This window comes from Otolemur garnettii, unplaced genomic scaffold (assembly GCF_000181295.1).
Source record: "Otolemur garnettii isolate 467f Iridium unplaced genomic scaffold, OtoGar3 scaffold00043, whole genome shotgun sequence".
Lineage (NCBI taxonomy): Eukaryota > Metazoa > Chordata > Mammalia > Primates > Galagidae > Otolemur > Otolemur garnettii.
In genome coordinates, this window is record NW_003852438.1 from 6,219,546 (window position 1) to 6,243,026 (window position 23,481).

Consider the following 23,481-nt stretch of genomic DNA (forward strand, 5'->3'; position numbering starts at 1 on the left):
GGAAGTGATTGAATTAAAAAGAACTAGTGAGCCAGCACCCATAGCTCAGTGGGTAGGGCACTGGTCACATACACAGAGGCTGGCAGCTTCGAACCTGACCTGGGCCAGCTAAAAAAAACAACAATGACAATTGCAACAAAAAAAATAGCCAGGCATTTTGGCAGGAGCCTGTAGTCCCAGCTACTTGGGAGGCTGAGGCAAGAGAATCATGTAAGCCCAAGAGTTTGAGGTTGCTGTGAGCTGGGACGCCATGGCACTGGACAATAGCTTGAGACTCTGTCTCAAAAAAAGAAATAATAATAAATAAATAAATAAAAAGAACTAGTGAGTCTTCCAGTGAAACTCTTTTATATATTACTACCCTCATTCTATCTATGATGTTTGGTAAGATCCAAATTATGGGAAAGGTGCCCAAGTATAACTTATGGAATTGGACTGCTTCAGTTTTGATCAGTATATGCAGATAAACCAGATGATAAAAATCTCCCAGTTCAAATCCGGGTGCCACCTCAAAAAAAAAAAAAAAAAAAAAAAGAAAACCCCCCAACACTCTGCGAGGCCGAGGCAGGCAGATTGCCTGAGCACATGGTTTAAGAACAAGACCCCCATCTTTAAAAGTAGTCAGGCGTTGTGGAGGGCACCTATAGTCCCAGCCTCTTGGGAGGCTGAGGCAAGAGAATCACTTGAGCACAGGAGTTTGAGGTTGCTGTGAGTTGTGATGCCACTGCATGATACTGCCAGGGACAAAGTGAGACTCTGTCTCAAAAAAAAAGAAAAGAAAAACCTAGTCACATAGGTGAATAAATTCCTTTTTTCTTTCTCATGACATCCAGAATTTGGGGCTAAGTATATAATATTAACATTTATTTGCCACCCTGATTTTACTAGTTTCATAGATTAACTAGATTTTTTTAAAGCGAAACTTCCCCTAATTATCTATTTGGTTTCCAAAGTTTGTGTAGGAAGGCAAGAAAACTACTTGATTCTTTTTATTTACCATTTTTCAAAATGAAGTCTTTCCAAAATAGCACCCTGAAAAGGTTAATGAAGTTTCTTTTTTTTTGAATTACAGTGGAACCTTCATAGCTGACCACCTCCCTACATTGCCCAACTCCTTAAGTTGACCTAATTTTTTTTTTTTGGAGGCAGAGTCTCACTATGTCACCCTCGGTAGAGTACCATGGCATCACAGCAACTTCAAACTCTTGGACTTAAGCAATTCTCTTGCCTCAGCCTCCCAAGTAGCTGGGACTACAGGCGCCTGCCACAACGCTCACCTATTTTTTGTTGTAGTTGTCATTGTTTAGCTGGCCCAGGCTGAGTGTATGTGGCTGGTGCCATAACCACTGTGCTACGGGCGCCACCAGATGACCTAATTTTTATTTACCAGACATGTACTGGATGTATATATCAGTACAGTAGGCCTAGTTCCTTTTTTTGTTGTTGCCCTGGGGTGGAGTGCCATGGCTTCATAGCTTACAATAACCTCAAACTCCTGGGCTTGAGAGATCCTCTTGCCTTAGCCTCCCTAATAGCTGGGACTACAGACGCCCATCATAATGACTAGCTAGTTTTTGTATTTTTAGTAGAGATGAGGTCTAACTCTTGCTCAGACTGGTCTTGAATTCTTGATCTTAAGCAATCCACCCTGGCCTTGGCCTCTCAGACTGCTAGAATTACAGGCATGAGCCATCAGGCCTGGCAGCCCTTGTTCCTTATGTTGACCACCTTTGTATATTGACCAGTTTGTTGCAGTCTCTTAGTTGGTCAACTTACAGAAGTTCTACTATATAATGAAATAGTAGATTTAAAAATACTCATTTCTGGGCAGCACCTGTGACTCAGTGAGTAGGGCTCTGGCTCAGTATACTGAGGGTGGCAGGTTCAAACCTGGCCCTGGCCAAACTGCAACAAAAAAATAGCCGGGTGTTGTGGCGGGCGCCTGTAGTCCCAGCTACTTGAGAGGCTAAGGCAAGAGAATCACCTAAGCCCAAGAGCTGGAGGTTGCTGTGAGCTGTGACGCCACAACACTCTACGTGACAAAGTGAGACTCACTCTCTAAAAAAAAAAAAACATGTTTCTACTGAAGTTATTGGTCTTATTGTTACTTAGATGCTTTCATCTTTGACCAGTTAGGTTTTCAAATTTTGTTGGCTTTCTTTCTTTTTCTTAAAGGGAGAGAGGGTCTCCTGTCACCCAGGCTGGAGTGACCCAGCAGCATAATCATAGATCACTACAGCCTTGAACTTCTGGGCTCAAGTTATCTTTTGCATCTGCCTCCTAAGTGTAGTTAAGACTATAGGCATGCACCCCCATACCTAGCTAACCATTTAAAAAATTTTTTATAGAAATAGGCTCTTGCTAAGTTGCCTAGGAGGCTCAAACTCCTAGCCTTGATCAAGCAGTTCTCTTGCCTTGTCCAACCAAAATGCTGGGATTACAGATACCAGTCACCACATGTGGCCAAGTTGGTGCCTTTTGATATAAACCGAGTTTTCTGACAGTTTTCTTTGTTTTTTTGGTATGATCAAAGTGTTCCTGGCTACTCTTGTTTATTTCTTATCCCATACCTAGAATCAACCAACTTCTTCAAGGAGCCCTAGTTTATCTTGGTGTTTACAAATCACAATGTAGATGTTGTCATTGGGTTTTAAATAATCTTCATTCTTTTGATAACTTAGGTAGATATTTTCTTTTCTCTCAGGAGTCCATGAAGAGTATCAGCTGCCATATTATGATTTAGTGCCCTCTGACCCTTCCATTGAAGAAATGCGAAAGGTCGTATGTGACCAGAAGCTACGTCCCAACATCCCCAACTGGTGGCAGAGTTATGAGGTAGGAAGTTTCCTTGCCTCCTGTGGCTTTTCCATCTGCCTGATTTCTCTAGCTTAGAAAAAACTTTTTTGATAATGGGGTCAGCCTCCAAGGTGTATTCCCTGGGAGCATCAGTTATTATATACTGTTTACATGTATACTGTTATATACTGAGCCCTTTGGGGCTACAGTTCTTTGTCCTGGATACTAGAGGGTACTCTTTGGAATTGACACAGGACACAGATAAAGGAGGTGGTCAACAGAGACAAAGAAAACTTTATTTGGAGGTATTCAACATGGCAAACTAGAAAAATGGCTCTGGGGCCCTGGAGATGCGCTGAGCTCAATAAGGAGAGTTAGGAAGAGGCACCTATAGAAGCAGCTCGTAGACAGAGTAGAGGAGAATGAGAGGCACACTCAGCGAGAGCATGTACCTGTGAGGGGAGTGGCCTTTCCAAAAAAAACACAGAAGGAGGCTCAGCACCTGTGGGTCAAGTAGTTAAGGCACTAGCCACATACACCTAAGGTGGTGGGTTTGAATCCAGCCCGGGCCCACCAAACAACAATGATGGATGCAACCAAAAAATAGCCAGGCGTTGTGGCAGGCACCTGTGGTCCCAGCTACTTGGGAGGCTGTGGCAAGAGAATCGCTTAAGCCCAGGAGTTGGAGGTTGCTGTGAGCTGTGATGCCACAGCATTCTACCCAAGGCGACAGCTTGAGGCTCTGTCTCAAAAAAAAAAAAAAAAAACCACAGGAGGCAGGAGGGTGGCAGGTGAGATGGGGGTGGGATTAGGATAGATAATTTGAATTTAGAAGAGATAGGGGATGAAATGGGAGGGAGTGGATGAAATTTTATGGAAATAATTGAAAGGAAGACAAATTTACAACATTACTGCTAATCATAGAATTTTGGAGTCTTCACATCTTCAGGGGCAGTGTCTGCCTGGTTAAGTGCACACTGGCCTCCTTTTCATGTCTCTGCTTTGCTGGTTTCTTTTACTTTTTTCCTAATTTTATTGAGGTATAATTAATAAATTATAATTACGTTGTACAACATACTGCTTTGATATACATACACAGCAAAATGATTACCACACTCCAGTTTGCTAATGCATCTTTCACCTTAGTCAGTTGCCTTTGTGTGTATGGTGAGAGCAGGAAGAGCTGCTCTCTGCAGACTGCAGGTGCAGCACAGGGGTGCTGACTCTCATCGCCTGCGCCTGCTGTCCGACTGCTGTCCGTCAGAGCCCCAGGACTTTCTCACTTGGTAATGAAATGGAGAAAGGTTGGCTCTGCTTTTAAAGAGTATAACCACTAGAGGGCATTTTACATTTAAGAACAAAATTGCTTAATTCACATTTTATCTGACGCCTTCAAAGTGTTCTTCAGAACCCTCAGGGCAGGGTTTACTTCAGAGGATAAGGGTGAGGCTAAAAGAGCTGGTCTTCAGCTGCACCTTTCCCTTGTACCTGTACAACCTGTCCCTTAAGGTAGAAAGAGCCGAGGGGAAAGGAGGCTTAGGAAGCATTTTCCCTTGTTCAGTCTATTGGTGGGAGGGGAGGTTCCCCTAGACTCTGTGCTGAGGGGAGGCAGCAGGGAAGTGAGCAAGAGCCTAGGCACCAGACAGGCTTCTCCAAGGCATTGTTGATGGCCTCTGGGTCTCTCTGTGCAGGCGTTACGGGTGATGGGGAAGATGATGCGGGAGTGTTGGTATGCCAATGGTGCAGCCCGCCTGACTGCTCTGCGCATCAAGAAGACCCTCTCACAGCTCAGTGTGCAGGAAGATGTGAAGATCTAACCCTGCTCCCTCTCCCCTACGTGCACCTCTGGGCAGCGAGAACTACATACAGCTGCCATGTTGAGCGTATGATGGAGGCCTACCTCTCGTTTCTGCCCAGCCCTCTGGCCAGAAGCCCTGGCCTGAAAGAGGGATAGAGCCCGGGAGACTCGCTCACTCCCATGTTGGGTTTGAGACACAGACACCTTTTCTATTTACCTCCTAAAGGCATGGAGACTCTGGGAGCGAATTGTGTGGAGAACTCAATGCCACAGCTCAACCTGGTTGTAGTGAGAAGTCCTGCAAAGCCTGTGCATCTGGCATATAGCCAGGAGTGCTGAAGGGGTGGCCTGGGCGGGGCCAGGAGGAGCTGAGCTGTTGCTAATGCTGAGATGTGCTGAGGGTTTCCTCCAGGGACCAGCCCACAGCACACCAAGGTGACCCGGAGGAACTGGAAGTACAGCCCCTTTCACAGGCAGCTCTGAGCCATGTGCTCCCTCCTCCCTTGTACTGACACCGGAGGGACTGCCAGTGGAGACTTAATCTGCCGCCTGTCTGTCAGCGTGTGTGCATGGCCGAGGTGCGTCCCCATTGTGCCTGGTTCGTGCCACGCCCTTTCATGTGTGTGTATGTGTGTGTCTGTAGGTGCGCACTCACCTGCTTGAGCTTTCCCTGCATGTGCAGGTCGGGGGTGTGGTTGTCATGCTGTCTGTGCGTGCTGGTGCCTCTGCTGAACAGTGAGAGCATCTAGTTTCCCTGGTGCCCTTCCCCGGAGGTCTTCCCTCCCCCCCAGCCCCTTATCCTCAGTGGTACTCGGTGTCCAGCAGGCTGCTCTGCTCACCCAGTGTCAACACAGCTCTCCTCCTCCATTTCAGACTGTGGAACCAAAGCTGGCCCAGTTGTCCATGGCAGAAGAGGCTTTTGGGTCAAAATGTGAGGGAGGGGCAAGGGTGGGCAGGGAAGGAATCTTGGCAAAAGTGTTGGAAGTCTTGGTTGTGGTCAGTGTCAGCCACAGGAATGATCCAGCCCACGGACATCATGCTAAGCACCATTGAGGAAGGGCCAGGAATGTGAAGCTAGATCTTGGGACTCAGATTGGAATGTCACATCTGTCTTTCACATCCCAGATTCTGGAAACAACATTGTATATTTTTGGTGGTGGTGGGTTTGGGGTGGGGAAGGGAAGGGCAAGGGAAGAGTAGGGAGGGGTCTGGGGTGGGTGGGGCATCTGCATGGGTCCTCTTTTACTGGATTACCTGATCTGGGTGGAGGGAAGAAAAGAGATTCACATCTACTTCAGGGGCCCTACTAAAGGAGCAGCCTGCGCAGAGTATGTCACTTAACTGAGTGTCATTCTTAATGAAGTCTAGAAGCATGGCTGTGGGTGGTGATTTGGTCAGCATATCTTAGGAATATAATAACTTTGAAGCCATAACTTTTAACTGGAGTGGTTTGATTTCTTTTTTTAATTTTATTGGGAGGGTTTGGATTTTAACTTTTTTTTTTTAATATTGTTAAGTTTTTGTAAAAGGAAAACCATCTCTGTGTGATTACCTCTCAATCTATTTGTTTTTAAAGAAATCCCTAAAAAGAAAAAAAAAACCAAAAATCCTCTAATGGAACGCACATAGCTCAGTCACACTGGAAATGTTTGTCCTTGCTCCTGAGCCAGTCCCCACTCAGTAGTGAGGTTTCCTCTTTGCCCTGGGGGCTCAGTCTCTCAGGCTTGCCCTCTCAGCCTCCACCCCCATTTTGGGAGCGGCTTTTGCTTCAGGACCCTAGCCTTTTGTACATTGTCCAGCTGGTTGCACCCTCTCCAGGCATTTATTCAACAGATGTGTACTGAGAGCCTGCTGGGTACCAGGCACTGTGCCAGGCGCTGGGAATACATCTGTAAACAAGATAGGCTTGGGTCCTACTCCCAGACCACTGAAGAAGGAGCTGATTCAAGTAAGTGGGTGCCTGTTTTGAGACCAGAAGGTTTCATAATTGGTTCTGAGACCCTTTTGAGCCTGAATCTATTGTTCTTATAGAAGACCACTGAAGAAAGAGGAACCCTGCCATCCACTGCAAAGAGACTGGTGGTGGACAACAAGGCCTGGGGTTAGAGCCCCAGGTGCGACCCAAATCACTGCATTCATTCTGAGGCCCCTTCCTGCCCCCCCGCCCCCGGGAGGGGCATTCTGTGTGCAGCCTTAGAGCATCTCTGCCTCCAGCCCAGCAGGTCCCTGCCAAAGCCCTCTCCTGCCCTCAGTCTCCCCAGTGCTCCTGCCTCTTCTATTTATTTGCCTGATGTATTGCTTCTTTCCTTGCATTAAAGGAGATCTTCCTCTAACCCTTTGGGCCAATTTACTGGCCACTGACTAATTTCCCTTCAATACCACTTGTGTCATTAGGGGGCCCTTCTTTCCCTTGCTGACCTCCCACCTGTCCACCCTGCAGCAGAGCCCTGGCAGGTTATAGGTGATGGTGGAACTTAGACTCCTCTACCTGGAGTCTAAACTAGCCTCTGATGTCTGCCAACAAATATCCACCCAGCCACTCCTCAGATGGCCCTTCTGCCCTCACCATACAGGTAGTCCAACTCCTCCACCTTTGGGAAGATGGAGCAGGTTTGGGGGAGGCTCCTGTACCTACCTTTGCCACTCTTAACACCAAGCAAGAGCTGGGGAGAAACTCAAGCCGTGTTTTGGCCCCCCGAGGCTAACCCTGATCCATAGGACTACCTGCACCTCTGGATCCTGGGTTCACAGACCAAGTCCAAGCCCGTTCTTATGTCGCCACTAAGGCCCCCGAACGGCAATCTCGGTACTTCTGTTTGTTTTTGTACATTTTATTAGAAAGGACTGTAAAATAGCCACTTAGACACTTTACCTCTTCAGTATGCAAATGTAAATATATTGTAATATAGGAAATCTTTTGTTTTAATATAAGAATGAGCCTGTCCAATTTCTGCTGTACATTATTAAAAGTTTTATTCACAGAGCTTTCCTGGTGCTGTCTTATGTGTGTAGAATGACCGCCCAGCTTTTGTCAGGACAGCTGGGGACTGGTGTATGAGGTAGTGCTTCTACCTTCCTGCTGGCTGGGGCTGGTGTTCATGCACAGATCAGTCAGTGGAGGTGCTGATCTGAGCAACCTGGGGCTTCCTGAGACTTGCCATGTGGTTCACAGTGGGAGGGCCTGTTGTTGTCAGGGAACCCGGGACATACACCACGCACCCTTCCCCTGGGCTTTGTTGGAGTCCGTCTTTCAGTGCTTTTCTTTTTTTTTTCAGCTTTTGGCGGGTCTGGGTTTGAACCTGCCACCTCCGGCATATGGGGCCTGTGCCTTACTCCTTGAGCCACAGGCACCACCCTCAGTGCTTTTCTCTGTTCACAAAAGAGGGCCTTGTGCTATTGTGTTTTGGAGGCATGGACCTTCTCAGTTGTGCTTCTCTCCCTCCTAAAATTAGGAGTCTTCAATGGTGACTGGTGTTTTCAGTGCATGGATGGAAGTGAATGTCCTTTATCTCCAAGCTGAAGGGATCTCAAATAGCAAGTCCTAGAATCCTTGTGTACAGGTTAGACGGGACCTGAAAGGTCCTCTATTTAACCATCAGTCACTCCTCTGCCCTGCAGCATCCCTGCCAAGTGGCTTTGGCTTCCTGCTCTAGCACTTAGGAGGATAGCAGGCCATGCTGCTCAGCAAGAGGTCTTCCTTCTGTAGAGATAGGAAACCTCCCTGTGACTTCTACAGGGTTTGCAGAGCAGTTACGCTCTCTTCCCTTATAAGGTCCCTTAAAATACTTGAAGGCAGCTGTCATGTTATGAATCTTCTGGCAAAGCTTTGAATTTCTTCAGTTAATATTAGCAAATAGCAAGAACTCACTGTGTGCTAAGCAGTGTGCCAAACTTTGCATTACATATATTAACTGCTTTAATCCTCAAAACAACCATACGAAGTGGCTCTTACTATATTCTTTTTATGGATTAGGAAATGGAGAATTACAGAAGTTAGATAAATTGCTCAAAATCACCTGGATTATGGATGAAAAGACCTTGGGTCAAGCCAGACCACAGCCCCCTTTCCACCACACTGCCCTGCCTCATGGTTCCATGTTCTTCATCCAGGCTGTCTGCTCTCCTGAACATAGCTAGAGTTTGGGTATTAACTGACCACACAGACCAGAATGGGGAATCCTACACACTGCCCAATACCTGCAGATCACATCCCAGGACTGCACTTCATCTCTTGGTGAAAATCAAACTACTTTCTCTTCCATCCTGTTCACATGAAGGTGGTATTTTGAACTCAATTGCAGGATCTTATTTTTTTTACCCTATTAAATTTCACCACAGAACCTGCCCATTGCCATAGTCTATCATGATTTTTAAATTCTGATTATTATCCTGAGTTTTCTGTTATTCTTAACTGTTTGAAACTGTTGGACTGGAGAAAATCAATGTACCTCTAGAAGTTTGCTTTGAGTTTAGCATCTGTCCCAGTAATCTGATAACTGCTAATTGTTGTGTTCTAGACATAAATCTATCCACAAAGGTAACAGAAGAAGCCCAAATCTCTAGCTGAATTATCATCATGGCTGCAGCTTCTACAGCAGGACAGGCAACATGGTTGGTAGTGAATCTCAACACAGACTGAATGAAGGCCCTTTACAGGCCATCTATGAATAATCAGTCATCTTGCCAGGCATGGACCTAAAATTCATTAGGCTATAGATTGCAGGCTCAACTTTACCATTTTGGAATCAGAGTGATGACTGTTCTGGTACCTCTTCCTGTGTCCTTGAAGGTTACCAATAGTGTTTCACCTTTTTAAGCCTTGTGACAAAAGACAACTGACTTATTTGAATGCTGCATTCCTTGAGTTTTTGTCTCTGACAGGTTAAATTTCTGTCCTTCAGGCCATATGTCTTCTGACTTTCTGTAGTCCTGAAAACATGCTTGCCAAACAACCTAAACAAAATCAGGAATAGTAGAGTTCACGAGACTGACTGAGAAACATAGGAGGCATGACCAACAAAGGTGGAAAAGGGGGAAAGAGCACTTTGGATCTAGCCAGGAATGGTGTTTATTAGCGTTCTCCAGAGAAACAGCACCAATAAAATGAATGCACATACAGATAGATATAGGCATATACAGAGATTCATTTTCAAGACTTGACTGACTCATGGTTATGGGGACTGGCAAGTCCTAAATCTGCAAGGCAAACCAGCAGGCTAGAGACCTTGAGAAGAATGATGTAGTCCTGAGTCTGAGGACAGCATTCTTCCTCAGGACACCCCAGTCTTTTCTCTCAAGGACTTTAGTTGGTGGGATAAAATCCACCCACGTTATGGGATTTACTCTTCTGATCTTAAAACACCTGCACAAAAGGCTGGGTATAGTGGCTCATGCCTATAATCCTAAGCACTCTGGGAGCCTGAGGTGGTGGATTACTTGAGCTCAGGAGTTCAAGACCAGCCTGAACAAGAACAAGACCCCCATCTCTACTAAAAATACAAAAACTAGTATTGTGGCAAATACTGTAGTCCCAGCTACTTGGGAAGCTGAGGCAGGAGAATTGCTTAAGCCCAAGAGTTAGAGGTTGCTGTGAGTTGTGATACCACAGCACTCTAATGAGGGTAACATAAGTGAGACTCATCTCAAAAAAAAAAAAAACCAAAAACGTTGAGTATTAGGTTCCAACATAATGAATTTTGAGGGGACACCAACATTCAGGCCATAGCAGATGATTTTAAGCAGGGGAGTGATGTGATCCTATTTATCTTTTGGGAAGATTGGCTTTAAGAGGCAATTGCAATAGTGGCAGAGCAAGAACAGCTGGGAGGAAAGGGAAGGACAGTGAGTAGAATAAACAGATTTGGGGCATAACCAGTTGCAAACTACAAGGGGAAGAAGGGGACTGCCTTCAATTGAGAGTAAATGGGAAGATTTAGCCTGGCGGACTTGCATATATTTAGGGATTGGGGAGGTAGGTCCATGATACTGTCCCCTGAGGGAACCAGGGATGAAGCAACTGAGCAGGTATGTCTGCCAAGAAGGAAGAGATCTGGGGAGTCTGGGACCCTAAAGGGGGTCATTGTCTATCTTTGTTATCTGAACCTGTTCTGAAATGAGGTAGGGTAAGATAGCACATACCCTGTGTCTCAAGAGTGGTATGCAGATGCTCTAAGGAAAACTGGAGTTAACCTTCCTTCTGACCTGCCATCCTATTCAAGCCAGACACACTTTGCCCTCTCCATCCAAGAGGCAAGATGTTCCCTGGCCTCAGGGCAGGACTAGACCCCGAGACTACTCATACTCAATGCAAATAATCACACATCTACCTGGCCCATACTCTCAGACTCCCCAGCATCAGGTATTTGGGTTATGCTGGATCAACCCTGCTGCTGGACCTCCCCTTCCCCCAGTCTGTGCACAGACACTATCCCCTGGAAATTATTTGGTAATAGGAGCCATTAACAATGCCACTCCCTGCTGGGTCAGCTGCCCACCAGCTGTCCATACCTCCTACAAGAGGTGATGTCATGTGACTGGGGCCCAGCCTCTCATTCCTGACAGCCCAGAGCTAAGCCTTACTCCTCCCACTGCCCCAGCTAAGCAGCAGTGGTAGTACTCAGAGAAGAGACCCCAGTGAACTATTCTGCTGGTTCTGGGCCCTGAAATAACTATGCTAGAGCTCTGAGGCTTGAGTTAGGCTCTAAAGGAACCTTAGCTGGTACACTCCAGACTCAAGTGCCCTGACTTCCTGATGGCATGCTAGAACTTGAGTGGGTCAGTGGGGCACAATTCAGCTCTTCTCCTCTCCTCCATGGGAGGCTGCTGTTACACATCTGGCAAGGGATTGGTCATCACTGGGTGTTGCCCTTCAGCATAGGTCCAACCCCATCCTGAGTGCCAGGAGTCAGGGCAGCTGGAGAAAAAGGATGCAAACCTGGGAGCTCATTCTGAGAGACTTGTTTGGGAACAAGGTACAGATTGAGGACAAATGTCTGAGGAGCCAGAACAATGGGTTTTGCAGGGAGGTTTCCTGGAAGAAGTATGGAGGAGGAGGTATCCTGGTATGAAGTGGCAGGCTAGGTGCAGAATACTTCCCCACCCCCAAGCCTTAAAGGATTGCAGAAGATAGGATGAGAAGAACAGATGCTCAGGAGACTCCAGCTTAGGAGGAAGTTGTGGAGAGTTGGAGAAGGCAAAGCTTCAGGCATCTCATATATACTGCCTGGCATGTGAAGCTTACTGCACCGGCTGTCTACCTTCTCCCTGCTGAATTTCACCTGCAGAGGCAGCACCGTCTTCAATCTAAAAAACAACTTCCTGTCAGGTGTGAGATTCCAGAATTCAGTGACCAACGTGGAGTTTGGCTTCTTAGCTGAACATAGATCCTCTTAGGAGGGAGAGGCTCCCTGGGAATCCTTAAACAGGGATGGGATTCCAGGTGGAGCCTGGTATTAGCCAGCCTTTCCATCTGGGTTAGTTTCCACTGAGAGACTAATGGCCACCAGAGGGCATCACCACTCCACAAAGTGGAATTCTTGGCTCCCATCCTCTCCTTGGAGAAACTGCAGAGATTGGGAGAAGGCAGCAGACAGGAATCTCTGAGCTCTTAGGAAGCTTCCAGCAGCTGAATTAAACAGTCTCAGGAGACCTGGGTTCTAGTGGGTCCTAGTGCTGTTCTTCCCCCACCACCCCTCATCAGTTGCCTCTGCTAAATGAGGGTGTAGACCACACAGCATCTTTTCATTACCATAAGGCCTTTTATGGCTCTGAAATCCCAGGATTTGAGGAAATCATGTATATCATTTCCTGGGCCCTACCTTACTCTGGGGTTCTCTAGGGCTTCCCCACTTGGCAGGAAGAGGAAACCCAGGTGAGAACTTCAGTCCTTTGGTGGTGGTCTTTCACTTGGAGGCAGGGAGGCAACCAGATCTGCATAATCTGAGAAGGCTCAGCCCCCATGTCAGCCTGAAGGAGGAAGGGTTCAACAGGGATGTTAGATACAGGTTCCGTGCCCCACACCTGTGGACTCCAATTCTCCAGGCTTCAGGCAAGGAAGTGTCCCTCTGGGTTAGGCAAGGTGGTTTCTTCACAGAAGAGGTGATGTGAGATGCCCTTTGGATGGATCCTTTCTGAAGTAAGCACCGGAACCAATAGAATAGAAACCATTGCCTCTCCTGCCTTTTGCGCCTCCCACCCCCACCCCCACCACAGATGCCGTCTGTCAGGAGCAGGCAACAGACGGTCCAGGGGTCCATCTGTGCTAATGCTTCACAATAGAGTCCTATGTTTCCCCACTGACACCCCCTCGGCCTCTCAGCTGATGGCCACTTGGAGGTGCTGGGAGAGGGGGAGGAGGGAGAGGAAGGCACTGAGGGAGGGAAGGAGGGAGCTCTGAGCTCCCAGAGTCCCCACCCTCCCCTGCCCCCATCTAGCATGCTTGCTGCCATCTGGACTTGCAAGATCACTGAGGGGTGGAAGCACCCTTTCCCACCCACACCTCCTGCAGGAGGTAGGGCCCAGAAGGCTGCAAGAGGGGAAGAAACACAGTAAAGGAGATAAGAGAAGGTGGCAAGGGGAAGGAAGCAGACCTCTGAACAGAGATAGGCAGGAGACAGAAAGCCATCTCTGCCCTCCTCAAATGGATGTGGCCACTTGCCCCTCAGTGCTCCTAATACAGCACATGCCATGTGTCTAGCACACATGCAATGTACCACTCCCCACCAGACCAAGAGCCTCTGTGACCCCAGTGCCCTATCAGTACCTGACACAGAGCAGATGTTGGATTGAGGAACTGAAGACTGCACTGGGTGACAGTGGCAAATTACCCCATTTTCTCATCTGTAAGAAATGACGATGACACTTATTTCACAGGGTTGTTCTAAAGACCAAATGAGTTGATACATGTATATAAAAGCATACCCAGAACAGTGTGCACAGCACACAGGGAATGCTCAGAAAATGTTAACCATAAAGGACAGTGCATTCCTGGCCTCTGCTTAGTGGCTGATGTCCAGACACAGAGCTCCAGCTTGTGGTGCTGATGTCCTGTGATGGCTAGCCGCTCTTTAGACACCAGACGCCGCCTTCCACTTCCTCCTCTCACTTCTTATTCAGGCATCACTGACGACAGAGACTCGGCTGGACCATCCCCGCCCGCCTCTCCTACAGGCTGGCAGTCATGGTAACAAACATAATGGGGGGGGGATGGTCTGTAAGACAGGGTCAGAGAATGGCTGAAGACCGCTTCCTCCTCCTGAGCACCCACTCAGCTTGGGCTCATCCTCAACCCGCAAGTCAACTCCATAGTAAGGCTCTGTTGGGAAAGGGGACCTGAGCCCCACATCAGGAGCAGAGGAAAGGTGTATCCAGCAGGCATCAGAGGGTACAGGCCAGAATTAAGCCTACTGCTTTCACGGTTTCCACCTCTTCCTTTTCCCTTAGACGTGGGAAAGGGAGGTAGCCCCTTTCTGCTCTTCCGGGACAGCTGTGTAAAGGGGGAAAGCCAGGGCCCTCTCACTCTTGCGCAGACAGTTCAGTGGCATCTCCTGCCTCCTCCTTCAGGGACTTCACCCCTTCTTGCACAAGCCCTGCCTCTCTCCCTGGCCTAGAGTCCCCCGCAACCCCCTGGGTCTCCTGGAAGCTTGCCCTGGACCCCCAGCTTCTTTACAGTGACACGTTACCGTGCCCCCTCCCCCATGAATCGACATCGCGCGTAATGCTCCCCCTCAGATCACCTCTACGTGTAGACTCCCGGCCCCGCCACGGGATGCCCTCTCCCTCCTGCCCCCGCGGTGACTTTCTCCAGCCCCAGCGGCCGTCGAGCTCTGTGGGCGGGGCTCCGGGGCAGTCACCACCCACGGGGCGGGGCCTGCTGCGCTGGGGGCGAGGCCACCGGAGGCAGCGCCCGGCCGGGGGTTACTGGAGCCTATAAAGGGAGGACACCCACCGCCAGCCCGGCTGGCATCCCCGAGCCGCTGCCAGCCCCGCGAAGCGGAGCCAACGCCGCTACCGAGGGGCGCCCAGCGCCGGAGCCATGACCCTCCGCCGACTCAGGAAGCTGCAGCAGAAAGAGGAGGTGGCGGCAGCCCCGGACCCCGCCACCCGGGCTCCGGACTCGGAAGTCGCTCCCGCCCCGACCCGGGCTTCGGGCTCCCCTGCTGCAGCCGCCACCTCTGGGTCCCCCGGGGACGAGCTGTATGCTGCGCTGGAGGACTACCACCCTGCAGAGCTGTATCGCGCGCTTGCAGTGTCCGGGGGCACCCTGCCCCGCCGAAAGGTGAGTCCCCCTACCCTCACTCAGCTCCAGTGGCCCCCAGCGTCCCTTCCTCGAGACCTGCTCAACCCCCTTCATCCCCCATCAGTGCCTGCTGACCTCACAGTATTCTCGGGATCCACTGGGTCTCCCACCTTCTTTCCCAGCCCGGCCACGAGCCCCATAGATTCCCCTCAGCCCCTTCCTGAGAAGGAGCGAGCGTCCCTGCTGGCGGCCCCCGCTGCTCCGGAGGCTGTGGCTCTCGCCTTCAGGCCGCCCCCCCACCCCCCCAATCGGCGGCTCTCAACTCCACTCCCCACGCGTCGCCGCCCCGTCTGGCTCCCTCTCTCCTTCCTGGACTCTTCCCCAGCACCCACTTTCTCCTGCTCGTTCCATCTGCCTTTCTGCTCCTATGCCCCGCCTCTCGGTGCCCAGGTGTCTGGAAGTCCCCAGGACTCCCTAGCCCCAAGACTTCCTCTCCCGGGCTTCTCCAGTTGGAACTGGGAAGGCTAGGGATGCGGCCGGCCGCTCGCCCTAGACTGCTTGAGGGTCCCAGAGCTCTGGGTGGGAAGGGTGAGCCAGCGGCCGCACCGCGTGCGTTCTTACACTGAGGCGTGCGTGGGGCACCGCTGACTCCGGAGAGCACACTCTTCGAGGGGACACCAGGATTCCTGGTATGGGGCTGGCTGCCTTGCCCCTGACGTGCGGGGTGCGAGGGTCAGAGGTCCCTAAACTTCAGCCGGAACCGGACGCAGTGGGAGGGGTCTCAAGGCGCCCGTGGGGCAGGAAGGATGCGGGCCGCGCCCGACCCTGAGTCTCCCCCTCCTCCGGGTTCTTCCGCTGGCCGGGGGACCTGAGCATTGAGAAGTGACTTCAGACCCAGGTTAAAGAGAGGGGGTTGTGGCCTTTCCCCACTCAGCCCTCCTCCTTCAACCCTGGCCCCCAGCTCCCCCCCACACAATGAATAGCTTGTTGAGAATTTGCATTTTATGAAAATCGGGTTGAAAGACAAAGGGGTCTCTCTGTGCTGCTCAGTCCGTCCTCCTTGGTCCATTTGGGAACTGTCCCCTCCCTTGAGACTAATCTTTGGTTCTGGAAAAAGAGGGCCTCCTTCTCCTTGCCTCCAGGCAGCCTGGGGGAAGGGTTAACAAAGGCACCGACCTGAAGGTCCTGGGCTGTTTGGCTCTTGAGGGGATAAGGCTGCTCTGGGACTGGGCTTTCTCCAAGGATCAAAAATTTAGAAAGGGAAAAAGACTAGTTTAATCAAGGTCCCTGAAGGTACAGGAAACTTCAGCTCTGCCACTTTGCCCCACAAAAAGAACTGCCAAACTCTGTCCTTAAGTTTAGTGAGACTTATTGTCAAGTTTGACTTAAAAGATTTTTTGGTCCCAGAGAGCAATAAAATGTAAGACAATGTCAAGAGACTGAGACATAGCTGGGCACAACTGGTCACCTGGAGCTGGGATATATTGCTGCTCCCTAAATAGCCTGTGCTTTAGAAGACTTGGCACCTCTGTTTCCTGTTCTTATACAGTCTGGCTAGGATTGCCAGTCCCTTGACCCCCAGCCACGCTGTCTTTGGCTAAGAAATTAGATGGAGATACCCAACTGTTAGAGGGCCCCTAGAATACCTTGATAGGTGAAAACAGGGATTTGGATACCTGCCCTTCTTTGAATCCCACTGGGAAAGAGCCCCAAGTTTCAGAATCTGGAAGGCCTGAGCTCCTACAGACATGGGCCATGGGGTGGAGGTCATTCAAGAGTAATACCCCCCACTCCTACCCCTGCAGGAGGCTTAGAGATCCCTGCATCTGGAACCCAAGGGGATGGTTGACCCTATAGTCCCAGGTGTGGGATTATAGCCTGGGGAGAAAGCAAAGGAGTGATACAATAGTAGCAATTGGCATCTAAGCAGGTGTAGTGTTGAGAAAGGACAGACAGGCAACAGGAAGTGGATGCTGTGCCCAGAGCTAGAGTCCAGGTGAGGGACCTCCTAGAGTAGGGCTCTCAGCATTTGCTCAAGGACAGACTCCCTCTCACTTGCTCTTTCTCCTCTGTTTTCCATCCCAGGGCTCAGGATTCCGCTGGAAGAGTCTCAGCCAGAGTCCTGAACAGCAGCGGTGAGTCACCTCCACCCAGCCCCTGCCAAAAGGGTCCAAAAGGGTGAGGTGCTAGGGTGGGGGGAGCAGACAGCATCTCAGCCCTGCTGGATGTAGTGGGAGTCATTCTCTACCTTTTAACTATGGCTCCCCTGCTGGGAGAGAGGGGCAGGTGGGGGTGTGGGCTGTGTGAAGAGGTGGCAGAGAAAGGAGGTGGGGACTTTTGAGTCATTAGGTACTCTTCATCCCACCCCCAGCCCCTGCTAGTTACCCCTCCCTGGGGAGATCTGGATCATCAGAACTGGGAGGTGAGGGAAGTAGGCGAAGTTTGTGGGGATGTCCTAACTAGGCCTTCTGGACTCTCCTGCAAGGCCCTTGGCCCAGTCTCTCACCAAGTTATGTCCAGCTGCTTAGATCTGACTGCCTCTGCCTCCAAAATCTCAGTCCCATTCTGCGCCCCTCCCCACCCCGTGGCAGCCCTCTCAGGAGGGAGTGAAATTGTGGGAAGAAGTAGGTGCTGACTCCATGACCTGGAACCCCATAGTTGCCCTTCTCCACCCATTATCTCTCCTTGATTTAGTCTTGGCTTCCTCTGAAATGGATCAGCAAACCACGCCAGCTGGCCAGATTGGCCTGTTTGGCCCTTGAGCTAATAATCATTTCTATGTTTTTAAAAGGGCTTGCAAAAAATAAAAACAAAAGCAGCATATGACAGCAGCTATATGGGGCCTACAAAAAAAGCCTAAAATATTTATCTGGCCCTTTGCTGAACCCAAGAACACCGGGATAGATGTGGGACTGCTGGTCACCCTGCTCCCTTTTCCAGTGCCACAGAGGGGGAAAGGCCTGCTGTTCAAAGAGAGCAGAAGAGCTCAGGTTGGAGCTGGGAGGTGCTGCTCAGCATCTGGGGGGAATATCTGGGTCAGGCTGGGAGCTGAGGCGCCTGGTCTCCTGGGCCTGTCTCAGGCTATGAGACTTGAAGGGGCCTTTGGAGGCTGCTTGAGCTCTGACTCTGGCTGGGCGGGAAGGAAGGGGGTGGGAGTGGGCAGAGGAAACTCTGGACTCCCCCAGCAGGCCAGGGTCTGGAGTAGCTCCAGACCATTGTATCCAGTGGGCAGGCCTTCAGTGCGGGAAGGGGCGGCCTCCAGTCTCCCCTCCCCTCCCCCCAGCCTCACATCTGGTGGGCTGGCCCTACCGCAACTGGGAGGAGCAGCTGTGGCCTGGCTGAGCCTCGTGACTGGCCTCAGGGGGAGGGATCAGGCCTTTCCCCAGTGCTGTAGAGCAGAGGAGGCGCCAGGCTGGGGCTGAATTTGGGGCCTCAGCTCGCCAGTAAGTGGTACTCTGGGGCTGGTGTTTCTGAAGAACTCAGCCCATCCCCTCTGGGGGCTAGCCAGGCCCAGGGCCTCCCTCCCGCAGCAGAGGCTGGGCTGATTCTGTATAGCTCCATGAGGGCGACTGCAGTTGGGTATGGGAAAGACATTCCCATAATCTGTGATGAGAGTGAGTTGTCACTGGAAACCATGAGTCCTGCTGGAATATTTTAGACTAGACTTTGACCTCCTGGTAGGTACAAACCATAAGAATGCCACACTCCTTTCAGTCCTGATAGTCTTGACCCTGTGTGTCCTGCAGGAAAGTGCTGACCTTGGAGAAGGAGGATAACCAGACCTTCGGCTTTGAGATTCAGGTGGGAGAAGCTGTGCCCAGAGGGATGAAGGGTTGGAAGGCCAGTCTGAGGATGGATAGACCCATCCTGCTCCCCGGCTGAAGGTGTCCTTGTTTGTTACAGACCTATGGCCTTCACCACCGGGAAGAGCAGCGAGTGGAGATGGTGACCTTTGTCTGCCGGGTTCACGAGTCCAGCCCTGCCCAGCTGGCAGGGCTTACACCAGGTGGGGCCTGCACCTAGAACACAGGGGTCTGGGAAATGGCCATGACCTTACTCCCAAACAGAAGGAGTGAAAAATCTCTCCTGCAATCAATTCTCCTTCCTCCTCTTAGTTTGAGAAATCCAGAAGAAAGAATGGATCCAGTAACTTTACCATTTACTGTGTGATCCTCCACAGCCCCATCTGCAAAATGGGGGTAATAATATATGCGGATTTCCCTGGACACAGCATTGGGGCCTGGCAAGCAGAGGATATTGCTGTGCTACTGTTTTGCTCCCTCTTGGCAATCTGGCAATCAGCCTACTCAGGAGCTGAGAAAGAAGCCATATTCCACTAGATCTGTTTGATTCTAAGTGTCAGGCCTATGCAGCCTTCCACCTTGCCTACTCTGGGGGACCTATGTTACTTCTTATAAGGCAGTGATGCCTCAGTAGGGGAGCCCTAGGATCGAGCAAATCTAGAGTCTCCAGGTTACAGGAAGGGGAAGGGACACTGCATGTATCATTGCTCTCCCCTCAATTCTATCATAGTTTTTGCTCCTAAACCTTTAGACCCTTGCCACTTACAAAACAGCCTTTGGTAGCTGTCTTAGTTTGTTTTCTGGGTAATTTATAAAGGAAAGAAGTTTATTTAGTTCACAGTCCTGGAGAATGGGAAATTCAAGGTTGGGCAGCATTTCATGGCAGGTGCACCCACAAGAATGGCAAGTAAACGCTAAAGACACAAAACAGAGCAGTGAGCTCACTTTATAATGACCTGCTCTTGAGGCATCTAATTATTCTGGCAGAGTGAGAACTCACTCCCAGCAAACAGCATTAATCCTAAGGGCAAATCGCTTAGGACCCAAAGGCCTCTCAAAGGTCCTACCGCCTTTCAACATGGTTATACTACGGATGAAGCCTCAACCTGAGTTTTGGTAGGGACAGACCATATTCAAGCCATAGCAGTAGCCAAGGGGTATATCACAACATTGCAAAGAGTTTCGTGCTCTCTCTCCCTATTGACCCTGAGGTAGCCACAGCAGGGATCCATGCTATTTCATAAATGGGAAAGGAGCCCTCTGAGACAGTGGCATGCCCTGCCTGAGGTCAGGAGGCTCCACAGTGGCACAGGGAATCAGAAGCTGAGGCCTCATGCCTGAGCCCAGGCTTGGTTCCCAGGCAGATGCTTCTCACCCCCTTTCTGTCTTGACTGAGTCTCATGACAGGTGTGGGATGGACAGAAATAATCAACTCTGGGGGCAGCACAGGGGCCTGGGAGTGTACAACCTTTGAAGACAGCTTCATGAGGGTAAGGTCTGGGTGTGAGTGGATGAGGGCCCAGTCCCTCTGAGCTCCTTGGCCTCTCTGCTGGGGTGCCAGCCCAGGACAAGCTGGTAATCACTGCAGGCAGGGAAGAGTGGTGTAGTTCTGATAGCGTGTTTGTGTTTTTGATGGGGCAAGAGGGATATCAGAGGAGGTGTCCCCAGAAACTGAGGAGTCAGGGAGTTCAGGAGTATTCGTGGGGCTTGCTACCCTTCTCCTTTCTGGCTAAGGTAGGGGGCTGGGGTTCTTCCATCATGCCCCATATGGCAGATGCTGAACCCCTCTCTGCCTGCCAGGGGACACAATCGCCAGTGTCAATGGCCTGAATGTGGAAGGCATCCGACATCGAGAGATTGTTGACATCATTAAGGCATCTGGCAATGTTCTCAGGTACGTCTAGGTGCTGTGGTACCTGAGGGTTCCTGAGCTCAGCCTCTTGGTGTTTCCTCAGCCTGTGGGCTCACTCAGCCTTTGATTCTCCAACCTCCTCAGACTAGAAACTCTGTATGGGACATCAATTCGGAAGGCAGAATTGGAGGCTCGCCTGCAGTACCTGAAGGTAAGGGGGCCCAGGAAGTCCCGTCTCCACCCTCCTCTTCCCAAGCCGCTGCCCTTCAGATCTTACTCTTTTTTAGGAGACTATTTGTATCTGTGCCTTCTTCAACCTTAAGGTTTCTTCTGCCTGTTCCCTGATCCCTCACTCTGCCCACATCCTGCTAGCCTCTTGGTAGCTCCTGACAGTGGGGTGTGGCTGTCTCTTGCAGCAAACCCTGTATGAGAAGTGGGGAGAATACAGGTCCCTAATGGTGCAGGAGCAGCGGCTGGTGCATGGTGAGTAGACTGGGGATGCCACTGGCCATGTTCTCTCCTACCTGTGCTTCCCCCTCAGAGCTAGTGGGTTAGTCCCATCTCCAAAGTGAAGAAAGGTTTGTTGAGCTACTACTCTGGATACAGTCCTCTCCTGGGCTGCTACACACACATTGTTAGTTATGGTTACAATAGCCCTCTGCCAGTAAGCACTAGATACACTCATCTAGACACTAGGTAATATCAGCTCCATTTTACAGATGGGAACACTGGGGCTCAGGAACTTGTTTCCATCCTTTCTGAGGCTCTTGTGTCCTAAGTAGTCTCCTCCCAAGGTTCTTAGTTGTGATTCCTGTTTGGCAGACCAGGGGATAGGGGCTCAGGTTTGCTACTTGTCAGGGACACATAGGGTTGCTGGGAAGGCACTCTGATCCTGCACTCATGCCTTTGTAGAGGACACTTATGCCCTGGGCCTGATGGCTCTCCCTGCACACTTTCAGGCCTCGTGGTGAAGGATCCCAGCATCTATGACACCCTGGAGTCGGTGCGCTCCTGCCTCTATGGTGCGGGCCTGCTCCCTGGCTCGCTGCCATTCGGGCCTCTGCTTGCTGTGCCTGGGGGTCCCCGTGGGTGTGCCCGGCGGGCTGGGGGCGATGCCACTGATGACGCTGTCTACCACACATGCTTCTTTGGGGACTCTGAGCCACCGGTTTTGCCACCCCCGCCGCCCCCGACCCGCACCCTGGGGGGCACTGCCCTGGCCCCGGATCCTGGGTTGTGCCCTGGGTCGCGGGCCACGCTGAGCCGCAGCGCCAGTGTGCGCTGTGCAGGCCCCGGGGGCGGCGGAGGCACACTCTGGACTGAGGCCCGAGAGCAGGCCCTGTGTGGCCTGCGCAAAACCAAGTATCGCAGCTTCCGCCGGCGGCTGCTCAAGTTCATCCCTGGACTCAATCGCTCCCTAGAGGAGGAGGAGAGCCAGCTGTAGGGCCAGGGTGGGCAGGGGAAGTATTTATTTATTTATTCCAAGTAACAGCAAGTGCAAAGTGGGGGTGCTGGGCCAGGAGGACCCCAGGAGTCCAGAGCAGCGGGAGAGGGTCCTAGTGAGCCCTGGCGGGCTTGAGTGGTTCCTGGCTTGTCTCACTGAGGGAATGGGGGCCCCAGACCCCTTCTCTTTTCCTCCCCTAAACCATAGTGGGAGCCGGGGCAGAGGGAGAACTTTGGGGTTGAGAGAGGTTTGGGGGCCAAAGATAGGGTGTGTTATTGTACAGTCGGGGTCAGTAGTGCCTTGTGGGGTATCCAGGAACAGTCCCCCACCCTGGAGTGGGGGACCCTGTCCCATGAAGCCCTCTCCTCAGCTTTACCTGCTCCCCCTGCCCTTAGCCTTGGGGAGAAATGGCCGATGGTGGGTCATTCCCTACCCTCCACACACACAGTCCCAGTGGACCAGTGGGCCCCAGGGGCATAGGTGCTGGCCCTCTCCCTCCTGGCCTTGGCCACTAAGGGCTTGGACCCTCCTAGGGGCCTATAAAACTAATGGGGTCCTAGGACAGGGGTCTTGAGTTCTGTGCCCCTTGGGGAACAGGAGCCAGCATATTCAGGTGGGGTCGGGGCAGCACAGACTGTTCCACCATTTTGCATATTGTCGCTTCTGAACCACAAAGTGTATAAAATTGACGGTATTTTGCATCTGTGTCAGTGTGGTGACTACCTGAGGGGGAGGATTGGGCTCAGGAAAGCTCTGGCTCCACCATGCAGCACCCCCAAACACACACTCACTATGTCTTATATCTCATTTTCTTGTAGCCTAAAGTCCGGGAAATAGCATGGGAGGTTTCAACTGACATGTATGGGCCTGAACTAGAGGCGCCACACCCCTCCTCAGAACTTGGGCCTCTTGTTTAGATATGTCTTGAGCTTCCCTCCCCAGATACCTATAGCAGGTGGTGGCCAAGGCTTATCTAAAGTCCTTAACTATCCCTGTGGAAATAAGTATGCCCTGTGTCCCTTTGTTATCAATCTGAGGTCCCCCCTGAGGGGCAGAAGACAGATCTACTGACAACTTTAGCCATCATCCATCCTACCTGTGACAGGACCCCATCACTGCTCACTTCACTGCTCTATTCTATAATTCACTAGTTTCCAATACTCCTAGAATGAGATCTAACTCCAGTGCACTGGTTTCTGACCTGCTGGGGCCCCCTTGCCCTTGTGCAGCTGCTACTGCTGTACCTGGTACACCTCAGGACCCCCCCACTCTCCACCCCCCCCATCAGAGTTCCTGCATTTGCTTTTCCCTCAGGCGGCTCCTTCAGTCCTCAGCTCTGCCTCCCAGAGGCCTTCCTACCCGGTTTTAGTTCCATTATAGTACATACCATCATCTGAAATTGTCTTGACTCTTACAGATCCTGATTTTTGCTTGCTCTCCCCACCCCTTAGGATGCATGCTCCTTGCAGCAGGACACAGGGACCTTTTTTGCTTAGTCACTGCTTCCTTCTTGCCTGATACTAGCATGTAGTAGACCCTCTATAGAGTGTG

At 50.9% G+C, this 23,481-nt stretch overlaps 2 protein-coding genes across 3 annotated transcripts in view; both read left to right on the forward strand.

Annotated features, from left to right (window-relative positions):
- Positions 1-7,577, forward strand: part of ACVR1B (activin A receptor type 1B) — a 23,366-nt gene extending 15,789 nt beyond the window's left edge. Inside the window, exons 7-9 of one of the 2 annotated variants that reach the window (XR_002773576.1) lie at positions 2,705-2,835; positions 4,488-6,542; positions 6,626-7,577. Coding sequence is in view for 1 of the 2 variants with exons in the window: in XM_012805617.2 (XP_012661071.2) it covers positions 2,705-2,835; positions 4,488-4,613 (257 nt within the window). In the remaining variant the exon portion in view is untranslated. Of the gene's footprint in view, positions 1-2,704; positions 2,836-4,487 lie in introns of both variants that reach the window. The other variant, XM_012805617.2, reaches the window with a different exon arrangement.
- A 6,963-nt stretch (positions 7,578-14,540) lies between these two features.
- Positions 14,541-22,631, forward strand: GRASP (general receptor for phosphoinositides 1 associated scaffold protein). The gene is made up of 8 exons (XM_003790397.3): positions 14,541-14,870; positions 16,917-16,966; positions 18,578-18,632; positions 18,735-18,837; positions 20,435-20,528; positions 20,631-20,697; positions 20,903-20,969; positions 21,446-22,631. Exons 1-8 carry the CDS (start codon positions 14,628-14,630, stop codon positions 21,928-21,930), a joined length of 1,164 nt encoding a protein of 387 aa, XP_003790445.1. The 5' UTR covers positions 14,541-14,627; the 3' UTR covers positions 21,931-22,631.
- The last annotated feature ends 850 nt before the right edge of the window (positions 22,632-23,481 follow it).